Below are 13,289 nucleotides of genomic sequence, written 5' to 3'. Positions count from 1 at the left end.
TTTGTAACCAAGGGGAAGATCGTTTCTAACCTCACGTTTTATCTCAGCTTCTTTCTGCCAGTTGCTTTCTAATACAGCGATGTAACCTGGTATCTCCTGCATCTTATATCAGGACCAGATGTCCACTGAGAAAGTTTTGTGGATTAGGTGGACCTCAAAAGCTGAGTACATTTGGAGAAAGTCACAGTCATGGTGACAGGGTTTTCCAGGCTAAGGGAGCAGCGTGGATTGTATTTGAGGAGGAAATTGTTTGCTTTAAATATAGAGAGGAAAATAGACCAATAATACATAGTCTATACTGTTGACCATAATATAGAGGCTCTTAAATGGTAGTTTTAGTACTTTGCTTGTGGACATTCACTCATTTATTCCTGAATAATTTACTTATTCATTTATTACTGAATACATGCTGTGCGCCAAGCATTATGCTAGGTGCTGGGTAGACAGTAGTAATAAAAACAGACTTGGTATCTGCCCTCATGGAATTTACAGTCTAGTTGGGGAGAGAAATAATAAACAAGTAAAGAGACTAATATATAATTTACAAATGGAATAAGAGGGCTATGATGGGGGTGGCAGTGGGGCCTGGAAGAGAAAGAACCTTTTAGACTTGGTAATCAGGCAGTGCCTTTATGAGATTACAATTAAAGTGAGACCTAAATTATAAGCCAGCCAGGCCTGTGTGGAGTTGGGGAAAACGAATATTAGGTAGGAGGAGTGGTAGTTGTGAAGGCCCTAGGATGGGAAAGAGCTTGGCCTATTTGAGAGCTGCAAAAGCTAACAAGAGGTGAAATGAAGAGGAAATGAGGAGTGACTGAAAAGGATAAAATGATATTAAGAGAGGTAGACAGGAGCCTAACCACTCATAGGCCATGGGAAGGAAACTGGATTTTAGTCAAAGTATAATGGGAGGTCATTGAAGGATTTATACACCGGAGTCATGACCAGGTTTATATTTTTAAGATGACCCCGTAATGGTTATGTGGTTACATTTACTTTGTGAAAATTCATCAAGCTCTATATTTTTGATGTGCACTTTTTGGAATGTTCGTTTATACTTCAAAAAAAAGTGAAACAAAAATCTGGCTGCTGTATGAATAATGGTTGGGAGGAGAGTTGAGGTTTCTAGTAGTTGAGGCAAGAGGCGATGGTGGCTTGGAATAATGAGATGAATAGAAGAGATTGGATGAATATGAAATATAATTTGAAGGTAGGATTGACAACTTGGAGATGGAATGAATGTGGCAGTTAAGAGAGAGAGAAATCAAGAATGACCCCCAGATTTCTGGGTAGTAATTTCTGGCAGTGTAATTTGTTCAAATAATTGCAATCATAGCAAATATTTACATAGTCCATACTGTGTGCAGGCATAGTTCTAAGTGCTTTACATACACTAATTCATTTCATCCTTGTAATAATATTATGATTGGATATTAGTATTTCTCCCATTTTGTAGATGAGAAAACTAAAGAGCAAAGAAATGAGGAAAACTGGGAGAAGGATAGGTTCTGTACAAATTAGGAAATGAGGAGCTGTTGAAAGTTTTTGAACCGGGGAGAGGTATGAATCAAAGATTTTTCTGGTGGCATCTCTTTACAAAATCCACCTCTGTCTTCTGTGAGTTGTACCTGGAACCACAGTTTTTAAACACCTCCCCCAATACTTTTATGATTTGCTTAATTTGGGTGGGCCATATGTGCAGCCTTAACGATCAGTGCGGTTAGCAATTTGGTGGTGAAGTTTGGGGACTAGGTCAAGGTTAGAGATAGATATTTTGGAGTCATATGTGTAGGAAAAATGATTGAACCCATGGTATTGCTAAAGGGTTAGTGTAAAGAAAATGTATGAATATAGAACTTAAAAATAAAATGCTTGCTACTTTCTCCCTCAGACACCATCCTATATCTCTTCTCTTTCAGCCATACTTTCTTATGGAGTTATCTGTTTTCGTTTCCTTACCTCCCATTTATCTTCAAACTTCTTCAGCATGGCTTTTGCCTTCATTATCTCTGCTGATGTTCTCAGCAATGACATCGAAGACCTTAGTGCTGCTAAATCCTTGGACACTTTTCGGCCCTTCCTCCTTTTCTCTCTAGCAACTGTTGTTGTTGACCACTCACTCATACATTTATCCATTCAACAAATTTTGGGGAGGGGGCGGCTAGGCCTCAGAGATATATAGTTCCTATACTTTCATAGAACTCTAAAAACGTCCTAAATGATTATGACCACCTGCTTTTCCTTCTACCTCTCTACTTCTCAGTCCCCTTTGCACTTTGGTTTCCCAACTTCTGCCTCAGGCTCTCATTCTTCACATTCCTCCTCTTCTTTTTTTGGTTAAAGACTTTATTATTACTTAGAGCAGTTTTAAGTGGGAAGTTTTCGTTTTGAGGGGAAGGTACAGAGATATCTAGGTCTTGGTTTCTGAAAGGAACTTACTTTTGTGTAAGCACGCCTGTTACATGCTGGGCGCCTTACCTACTTTAAGCTTCACAAGCTGGAGAGAATTATATCACTGGATTTATTTCACAAGTAAGACTAAGGTTGAGGAGACGTTAAGTAACTTTGCTAATCACATTCACGACAGGGATTCGATCTCAGATGGATTCAAACTCAGATCTGAGGCCATGTCAACCTCTTTTCCTTGCACCACTCTTCTCCAGTCCCACTGCCCTTGCATGGTCTTGGGCTGGATCACCATTGTCCACATTCCTGAACTGGCCAGGGAAATTAGCTGGGTTTTTTTTTTTTTTTTTTAAGAAAACAGGATGTTTCACTATCCCTATGTGTAAGTTTTTAGAGAACTCCTGTGCGAGGAAACAAATCCAGGGAATGCCAGCTTGTTTAATAGATCCATTCCGTTAGTCAGTGAACTTCCTAGGAGGCCCGGACCTCAGGTCGCTTCCCGACTGCACAAAATTTTTCCGTCTCCAAGGCGACCGAGATGACCGCCTTTCTGGTTCTCCCGCGCGCCTGGATGACGTCACACGGCGAGGCGGTCTGACGTCAGAGTTTCCTGTCCACCATGTTTGTCCCTGGCAAAGTGGGTTTTGCGCAGTGGCTTAGACCTGGAGAAGGAGTCGTGGCGTGCAGGAAACCATTACAGCACCGCTCGGGCCGTGTTCTCTGGCTGCTGCTGCCACCCCTGCCCTTGCGTCCGGTGAGTTCAGGGCGGCTAACTTTGGGGTGTGTCCCTCCTTTGGGGAAGGGGGCCAGGCTTGGTTGGAGACGGGCGGAGGAGAGCAATCTTAGGAGCGTGACCATTGAAGATGGAGTGAGCCGTCAGGTGTGACCGTTGTGAGGAAGAGGGTTGGAGAAAGGGGCTCCACCGCTGGAGCGGGGTGAGGGAATCCGCAGGGTGGCAACTGGGAGTTGGGGGGCACTGGGGAAAAGATATGTTCGAAGTGGGGGGTCAGGAGGGCCAGAGGCCAGGGGTGTGGCCGGTAGAGACTGGAGGCCGAGGGGAGAACCTTCTTCCCGGTTTGGCGTCGTTCACTGAGAGGCTGGGACGTGTCCAGGTACCAGAAGGGGAAAGGGGTTCCCCCAGAGTTTTGCTCATAGATGGGCAGACCTCACCCGTCTTCTGTAATTTGAGGTTGAGCACCGTTCCTCCCTCACCTCGTAATGGAGGAACATATCCCTAGAATCTTGACCACCTGGGGAAAGAAGAGGAATTCCTGACATTGGAGAAAGGGAAGAGAAACCTCCAGAATTGACCCGATGTGAGAGAGGGGGAAGCAGGTGGGAGTAAATCTTAGCCCGCAGTTTTTTCTTTCTGGTCTTAGAAGGAGCGGTCTGGTTTGAGGAAAGACTGTAGATTAAGACAGAGGTAAAGAAACTGGAACTTCCTGTTATTCCATATTCTTTGAATCCAAAGAATTGATCATGCTCTTTGTTTTCAGAGCACTGAAAACAGTGCCCATTTGCGGGGCAGACATTTTTTCAACTTACCTGGCTGCTTCATTATGAAGCAGTGTGAATAAAGTGTGAATGCTTCATTAAACTTTGACTTTTAAGAAGTGTTTTTTAAATGCCAAACACTGTTATAATCATGTGGTTTAAAAGAGAAAGTAAAGTAAACTCAGTAAGTTTAGAAAAGGAAGAATGACAAAGGAAGTGGTCTCAGTGAGGAACAATTTAAATTATTAATCACCTCCCTGGTATAATTCTGTTGCTTAGCCTCAGGGTACACTTACAGAGTCATAATAGAAAGCAGCAGATGAAGGAGATGCAGCTGTACAAGAAAACGTGTAACACATTCCAATGATGACTAAGCGTGGTGGTAAGATGAGAACTGTTTGCAGGTATCTTAGTAGTTTTAAACTCCCAAAGAAGCAGAAAGTATAGTGTGTTCTGCAAATAGCCTCACTGAAAATTGGGTGGTAAAGGTAATACAAAGCTAACATTCTGTGAGTTAAGAGACTCAAGAAAGTCCAGTTCTTCCATCTTTTCTTTTTCTTCTTTGACACACCCGTATTTTAAAATATTACGAACCAAGCTGAACAGGGAACGAATCAGGCAGGACGCATTTTCCTTTCTTCCTTCTTTTCTCTCCTTCCAGGCGTAAGTTTTCCAGAGTTTATTTCAGTTAAGAATTGGATGTAAAACTTTTGAGCTTTTTTCTTACCGGATAATATTAACAAATTATTTTGTGGTCATTTTTAAATGGAAATTGCAGGCGTGTCTGTTGTAATGAGTTGTCTGCTGTCATTTCTTAGGCAATAAATGATACCTGAAGATGCCATTGTCTTTGCATTATTGAAATATCTGATTAGCACCTCTCACCCTTGTAATGAAAGATTGCTGAGATGACTTTTCTGCTTTATAATTTGGTCAACTGTTCACTTTTTCCCTACTAGCACCAACCGTGTAAAGTCCTATTTTATGCGAAGAGGGGATTTAGTGGCCTCGCCAACTCTAATTTAGCTGCCATTTCCCAGAGAGCCATTTGAAATTAAGACCCTATTAATTTTCTTCTGGCCTTATTCTCCTTACGGGCACCGGAAGGAGGGAGGAATAGTTGAGAAGGGACTTTTACAAGCTATATTTAGTAGAAACTAGGTTATGTTAAATCTAGATGTATAATCCTGTACAGGGAGACCTTTTCTGAAATGCAGTGACATCATACTCTGGGCTAGGAAAGTTAGAGTGATTGTGCTTTTGACTGTGGCAGCATTATTTTTTTTTTTTTAACAATGTCCTGAGGTCATACCTCAGGTCCTCAGAACAGCCAGTGACTTCTCTAGTTTGATCTGCTAAAGAGGTAGTGTGAATTCCAGCTCCATGATGGCTTGGCTTTGCCCTGGGACTCTCCTGAGGAATAAATTCCCCCCCAGCTCCCAGAAGGAACTTGATTTTTGAGGCTCTTCAGCAAATACTTGACTTATTCTTTGAACTCTATCTTGGCTGCTTTTTCTTTGGCTTCTAAAGCAGACAACAGTTTTTTTTTGTTGTTGTTGTTGTTTTGCGGTACACGGACCTCTCACTGCTGTGGCCTCTCTCGTTGCGGAGCACAGGCTCCGGATGCGCAGGCTCAGCGGCCATGGCTCACGGGCCCAGCCGCTTCGCGGCATGTGGGATCCTCCCGGACCGGGGCACGAACCCATGTCCCCTGCATCGACAGGCGGACTCTCAACCACTGCGCCACCAGGGAAGCCCCAGACAACAGTTTTCACCATCCTGTGTTTTAGAGAATCTGACCATATTCATCTCTGGTGTGTGATTAAGAGTGTCTCATTAAAAAACAACAACAACAAAAACAAAGAAACAGTGTCTCATTTAAAGATATATACAGGGACTTCCCTGGTGGTGCAGTGGTTAAGAATCCGCCTGCCAATGCAGGGGACATGGGGTTTGATCCCTGGTCTGGGAAGATTCCACATGCCACGGAGCAACTAAGCCCGTGCGCCACAACTACTGACCCCACGCGTTGCAGCTGTTGAAGCCCACGCGCTCTGGGACCCATGTGCTGCAACTGCTGAGCCTGCATCCTGCAACTAATGAAGCCCGCGCACAGCAACGCAGAGTAGCCCCTGCTCGCCACAACTGGAGAAAGCCCACGTGCAGCAACGAAGACTCAACGCAGCCAAAAAATGCATACATATGCAATTTTTTGAGGTGAAATTCACATAACATAAAATTAACCATTTTAGAGTGAGCAGTTTGGTGGCATTTGGTACATTCACAGTGTTGTGCAACCCCGACTCTTCTCATTTGTTTTTGTTTAGGCTGGTTTATTTTTATTTTGGGGGAGTTTCTTTTGGCTTAAGTCAGGAACTGACATGACAAAATGTTGCTCTGCCAATATGTGTAAGGGATATTTCATTACTGTTGTGTAGGACAGTGCGAGATAAGACAGTGGTGTGTTTCTCCTTTCTCTTGAAAAGCAGGGGTTCTTAATTTAGGGTCTAAGATCATGTACTTGATTCTCTCCTCTTCCCTGAAATTTTGTGGGCTGGTACATTATTCTCTAGTTAAGAACTTAGTGCTCACAATGTAATAGGACAGAAATATATTCCTCGATGATGAAATTTGTTAGGGGAAGTAATGAAATGTGTGGGTCACTAATAAAGGTACGATTTAAGACGAGGTTAATTTAATGTTTAACAGATTGTGCTGAAATTTTCTGTTAAAAATTTAATATATGTGAATGTGTATGAGAGCTTTAGAAAACAACGATTTGGGGGCCCTTTTTCAAAGAAACAGAAATTCCAAGCAGCTTTTGTCTTTAAATGTTAAGCAAGTTTTAACTTTTGATGATCCCAAAGGATTAGAGTGGTGTAACAACATCCTGGATAGACCATAATGGCCTTGAGCTGTGGCCCTCCTGTCGGGCTCTAGTACTGTAATCATTTCTGTATACTGGTTTTCCTCTTTGTATATATAAGTTCTTAGATGATAACTTCACATTTATTCCAGGTCTTTTTTAATTAATTAATTAATTAATTTATGGCTGTGTTGGGTCTTCGTTGTTGTGCGTGGGCTTTCTCTAGTTGCGGTGTGTGTGGGCTTCTCATCGCAGGGGCTTCTCTTGTTGCGGAGCACGGGCTCTAGGCTTGTGGGCTTCAGTAGTTGTGGCATGTGGGCTCAGTAGTTGTGGCTCACAGGCTCAGTAGTTGTGGCACACGGGCTTAATTGCTCTGTGGCATGTGGAATCTTCCTGGACCAGGGCTCAAACCCACATCCCCTGCATTGGCAGGCGGATCCTTAACCACTGCACCACCAGGGAAGCCCCTATTCCAGGTCTTTTATGTGAAGGACTCCTTTCTTCAGTTTGCCTACTTCACATTTAGTTTACACTGTGAATGGATTAAGTGATTAAATGGATTAAAAGATTATAATTCTTTGAATTTTAGCTAGAAAAGACATTATGAAAATACTACATAAGACAAGCCTCTGTTACAGGCTCACTTTAAGTTATAACAAATAGTGTCAAATCAGAAATTTCTGTATTCTGCAATGATTTGTGTGCGTTCTAGCTCACTTCTTTTAACAAGGTAAATTCAGTGAAATTCTTGTACAACCTAAAAGCACTATTGTATAAGGATCAGTACTATAAACATTAAGTAGCTCCTTGGAAAGATAACAGATGAATCTAATTTCCCTTAAATAGTCCAAGTAGTACATTTTAGAGAACAAATTTGAGCCAACCTTTTTTCATTATTTTATGATTTTCTGGCTTTTTTCCTTAATTGCATTGATTTGTTGAGTGCTTAGGTCTTTTTTCTCAGATCCATAATTACCATTGTTTGTGGAGGTTTTATCGCTCAAGTTTGCCAAATATATTATCACTCAAGTTTGCCAAATATATTATCACTCATGTGGTTTTGACCAGAAAATAATGAGTAGGTGCCAGGGCATCTGTCCAAAATTTGGTGATAAGTATTATTAATGATGGTGGTCAGTAAGAAGATAATCATTTTTTTAAAAATTTATTTATTTGGTTGTGTCGGGTCTTAGTTGTGGCAGGCGGGCTCCTTAGTTGAGGCTCGCTGGCTCCTTAGTTGTGTCATGCGAAGTCTTAGTTGCGGCACGCATGTGGGATCTGGTCGTACCAGGGATTGAACCTGGGCCACCTGCTTTGGGAGCGCAGAGTCTTAACCACTGTGCCACCAGGGAAATCCCAGAAGATACTCATTTTTGAGTGCAGCAGGAATATTATTAAAAGAAAGTTTTAATGTATTTAAAGAAGTCAAGTACATTGGACAAAATCTTAGGGTTTCTCAAATCAGAAAACATTGTCTCATTATTTGGGGAGAAATGTGATCAGTCCATGCTGTTTTCGTTTTACCAATGGAGCCTTATGTCAACTGGATTAATTCTGGAAATTGGAACAGAAAAGTTAAATTGAAGCTGGGATCCATGTTCTTTTAAGTTTTAACACCAGTTCTGATCCTCTTTAGCACTCAGTGTGACTGAACAAATATCTCAGTTTTTTGCATTGTTTTTAACTGTAAACTGATATTTTTTATTTGGGGGAATACTTGGGGGAATTGTAGGTTGTTGGAAATATGAAAACCATAATTTAAAAAAAAAATCCATGCATAACACCTCTCTAGATGTTTGCCTCTCTAGGTGTTTGTCATGAAAGAGTATTGTCCTACTAATCTAGGCTTTTCTTTTTTTTCTGAAAGAAATTCCTTTTATTGACAGTTGCATGTAATGGTGAAGAGGTTGATAAAATTATTTTCTCTTTCAGTTTTACTCTGTTTCAGAATATGTGTCTTAGAGTGACTCCATCTTGAGGCAGGGAAGTAAATCAGATTTGCTTTAACGGAAAGTAATGGGGAGATCTTTTGAAACAAACTTTTCCTTATTTTAAATATTGGAGTGACTAACTGAAGACGTATTTGTAAAAAGATGTAGCTTTAGGTCTTGGAGGCTCTGAGGAGATAATTATGGATAAAATCATAAAACTCTGATAGGTTCAGATTACCACTTTATTCCATTAGGCCTTTGGATTTTGTTCCAATTAGCTTTTGAGGCAAGGATTACATTCTTAATTATCCTTGCATCCCTTTGGATCACGAGTGATGGTGGTAAGGATGAAGATACTTTCTGAATGCAGAACTTCTTGTATATAAATGATCTTAAAATTAGTTGAATGCCTTGCTGGACATAAATAACTTGGTTAAAGGAATTCTCTTCTCTTGCTGTAGGTGCACATTAAAGATCCACAACCATGACTGCCTCCAAATACGTCACAACCAATAAAAAAGGTAAGTATGAGAACCTGATCACAGCCTTTTTTGAAGATTCTTCAAAAGTTCTGGTGTAAGATGGTTCCAAGTAGAATGCTCCTGACCTCTTCAGACATGTATGTCTTGGACCATCTCACTGGGGATATCCTACAGAAAAGTGTATTGAGTAAATTATTAAAGTATGGGTTTTTAAAGATACGGCTGTGGTGCACATCATTTTGACTTGAAGGTTTTAGTGAAAGGAAGAGATCCAAGATTGATCCATTGAAGATTGATAGATCTGAGGAGGGTAAAAGGAAGAAGCACATTTATTTTCTCTTTTTTAAAAAAATCGAGTGTAATTGGTTTACAATGTTGTGTTCGTTTCTGGTGCACAGCAAAGTGATTCAGGTGTGTGTGTGTGTGTGTGTGTATGTATATATGTATATATTCTTTTTCAGATTCTTTCCCATCATAGGTTATTACAAGATATTGAATATAGTTCCCTGTGCTATACAGTAGGACCTTGTCGTTTATTTAATACATACTAGTTTGTATCTGCTAATCCCAAGGTCCTGATTTATCCCTTCCTCCCCTCCTGTTTGGTAACCATAAGTTTATTTTCTGTGTCTGTGAGTGTTTCTGTTTTGTAAATAAGTCCATTTGTATCTTTTTTTAGATTCCACGTATAAGTGATACCATATATTTGTCTTTCTTTGTCTGACTTACTTCACTTAGTATGGTAATTTCTGGGTCCATCCATGTTCCTGAAAATGGCAGTATTTCATTCTTTTTTATGGCTGAATAATACTCCATAGTATATATAAACCATATCTTCTTCATCCATTCATCTGTGGATGGATGGACACTTAGGTTGCTTCCATGTCCTGACTATTGTAAATAGTGCTGCCATGAACGTTGGGGTGCATGTATCTTTTCGAATTAGACTTTTCTCTGGATATATACCCAAGAGTGGGTTTGTTGGATCATATGGTAACTCTAGTTTTTTAAGGAACCTCCATAGTGTTTTCCATAGTGGTTGCACCAAATTCTTTTAATTTTTTATTTGGAAATAAACATTTTATTACAAGGAGTACTACTAAAGCAATACAGCAATAAAAAGTAAAAATGAAAGTTCCCTCCCTCCCTATTCCTGTTCCTGATGGGAACTCGGTATGTATCCTCAGTCTTTTCTATGCATGTATTAATACATATGATTTTTCAAATTTTTAACGAAAAATGATTATGCAAAACAATGCATGGAAATTTGATATTTTCTTATCCTTCCACAGATGATGATTTCATATCATCATTTCTGAATTATGGCTGCCAAAAGGCATAATCTCAGTGTAATCATGAGGGAACACCTATGACAGCTGAGGGTGTTCTAGAAAATGACTGGCCTGTACTTTTTTAAAATGTCATTATCATGAAAGACAAAGGCTGACCAGCTGTTTCAGATTAAAGGAGACTAAAGAGACATGACAGTAAGTGTAGTGCATGATCCTGCATTGGATCCTGGCCCAAGGAGGATGGGGGTAAAATTACTATAAAAGACTTTATCAAGATCTTTGAATAAGGTTTATAGATTAGATAATGACAGTATATCACTGTTAAACTTCCTGATTTTCATCATTGTATTATAGCTATGTAACATAATTCCTTGTTCTTAGAAGTTATACACTGATATATTTAGAGCTAAAGAGACATGATGTCTACAGTTTACTTCTTCAATGAATCAGAAAAAAATGTATAAATATATAAAAAGTATGATAAAGCAAATGTGGCATAATGTTAGCAGATGGGGAATTTTGCAACTTTTCTTTAAGATTAAAATGATTTCAAAAGAAAAAGAAAATGGGAGGGCACACATAGTGGCCTGGAGCACCAGAAAATTTTCTAGAAAGCACAAGCATATTTCTGTCGTTTGGAGTTATTTAAGGGTAAACTTCTATTATAATACAGAAAACACCATAGAGAGTTGCTTAATTACATTAGCTGCTAGTCCATGGCTTTCAGCCTTGCCTGCACATTGGAATTGCCCAGTGACGTAAAAGACAATAGGTGATATCCAGTCCTACCCCTGCAGATATCCTGATTTCTTTGGTGTGGGATATGGCCTAGACGTGGGGTTTTTTTAAAAGCTCCCCAGAATTTTCTGATATGTAGCCGAGATTGAGAACTGTTGCTAGCTGCTAGCAATGCTTGGTAGATTTGATTCAGGGGAAAAGGAGGGGGGGAAGATAAGAATTTAATAAAACTGTAGTATGTATGAGATACCTTGCCTCCGTGCTCCTCCTTGGCTCCACCCAACTTCTTGCTGTTTTTACTGCTTATAGCATACAAAAGCATTTAGCCCCTTGTCATTCATTTTCAGCTTTTTTTCTTATTCTCTTATCATTCTGAAATGTATTTATTTCTTCTGTTAACATTTTGTGTGCTTTGATGACCAAGATGTTTCTATAATAACACAAAAAGATGTAATTTTAAAACCCACCTGATTTTTCAAACCTTCACTTATAATGGGTCCTGGTAACCTTTTTTTAATTCAGGGATTTATATAAAGGTTTGAGACTTACAGATGAATCATGGCTGGGTAAATACCACATTTTAAAAAAAGGATAGACTGTGTTCCTTTTACTTCCTGTAACACCCACCAGAACTGCCACTGGCGCATATTCTTTAAATTTATGCTGTTGGAGTTGGAATAATTTCAGTTATATCCTGTTTTGATCTTCAGCTCCTGCTGCTATTCACAATTCAGATTTTCTGAAACGGTGCTGCTTGTCCTTTACTGTTTTCAGAAGTAAATGATGGGAACCCTAAGAGCTGGATTTGGCAGCAGAGGACTTGGAGTAGAGGAGAGTGACTCTTTAAAGGGCCCAGCTTTTCTGTCTGTGCTCTTTTTGCAGCTGTCAAATAAAAGGGTGATTTTTGTAACAGTTTGTTTGCTTTGTTAGCGATGGATTTTGATGTAACAGGCTTTTTTAGTGCTCAACTTCTGTGCTTCTCGCCAGTTCATCCTTCCCATTTAGAGGCTTCAGCAGATCACCTAGTTTGCTGCCCCCACTATTTCTGTACTGGTGAACGAGGTTAAAGTGAACATCAAGAACAGTCATAAAGGTGGAAGAAAATGAGGCAATTCTGTGGATTGAAAGTTGACGCGACAATAGTCAACTTCTTTTTCGTGGTCTTATAGTATATTTTCTTCTTTCTTTTAAAACCAGTTGAGGGTGGTTAACCTTTTTTCTTATTTCAGCTCCAGCTTTCTGAAGATAGGTGAGCCTGGGCCTTAAAATAGGGGTGACAGTCCTGGCATTTCACGGTGCAGCGCCTGAGCAGTCAGTCATTTAAGATTATATCTTTAGAAATGACTCTGGTTTGTACCATTCTTGAAGCTTCAGGATTATTATTTCTGTTCTTAGATTGATTGAACAGGATAGGGCCTTAAAGCCCATTATCAATTACTAATTAGAGCAGTGATTCTCAACCTTGATTATACATTAGAATCACTTGAGGAAACTTTAAAAAATATGAACGTAGGAGTTCTACTCCTTGACATTCTGATTTATTTGGTCCAGAGTGGAGCCTGAGCATTGGCATTTCTAGATACTTCCCGGGTAATAGTGTGTAGCCAATGTTGAGAAACACTGGATTAAAGAGTCGGGAGAAACAGTTCTAAGGCCAGCTCTGTCACTTGCTCACTTAGTGACCTTTGAGCCTAGTTGTTTGTGGAGTTGAGAGTAGGTGAATGAGAAGTCTCTTCTGGTTTGAAAACATTGATTTGTGAACCTGTTTCCTGCCTGCATTTATTTTTTTCCCAAGACTTTGAAATTCTGACAGGAGATCATCCCTCAGATGCCGTTCTCTCCCCATCGTAGTAAGATATCATGAGATATCTTTCCTTTTTCCCACTTCTGTGCTTCCTGAGATCTGGCTTACACCTTCCTCTCTGGCGATAACCCCAAAATAGCATCCTTATCAATGGGTTGGTTAATATTCTAGGGATTTGAACTGTACCTATCCTATAATTTTTAAATAATCTTATTTCAGTTGCAGCCCTGCCACTGGTCATCTGTTGTGTTACTTGCTGTATAGTACAGTGTTCTG

The 13,289-nt window shown here is 40.0% G+C and overlaps 1 protein-coding gene across 1 annotated transcript in view; it reads left to right on the top strand.

The window, feature by feature from the left end:
• LOC132511520 (AP-2 complex subunit beta-like) overlaps positions 1-13,289 on the top strand; it is a 33,476-nt gene that overhangs the window by 1,404 nt on the left and 18,783 nt on the right. The window contains 1 exon segment of the mRNA XM_060134737.1: positions 9,159-9,218. Coding sequence (XP_059990720.1) covers positions 9,182-9,218 — 37 coding nt within the window. The 5' untranslated portion in view covers positions 9,159-9,181.

The sequence above is a fragment of the Lagenorhynchus albirostris genome, chromosome 20 (genome assembly GCF_949774975.1).
Source record: "Lagenorhynchus albirostris chromosome 20, mLagAlb1.1, whole genome shotgun sequence".
NCBI lineage: Eukaryota > Metazoa > Chordata > Mammalia > Artiodactyla > Delphinidae > Lagenorhynchus > Lagenorhynchus albirostris.
The sequence above is the reverse complement of the archived record's forward strand: the minus strand, read 5'-3'. Positions and strand labels throughout refer to the sequence as shown.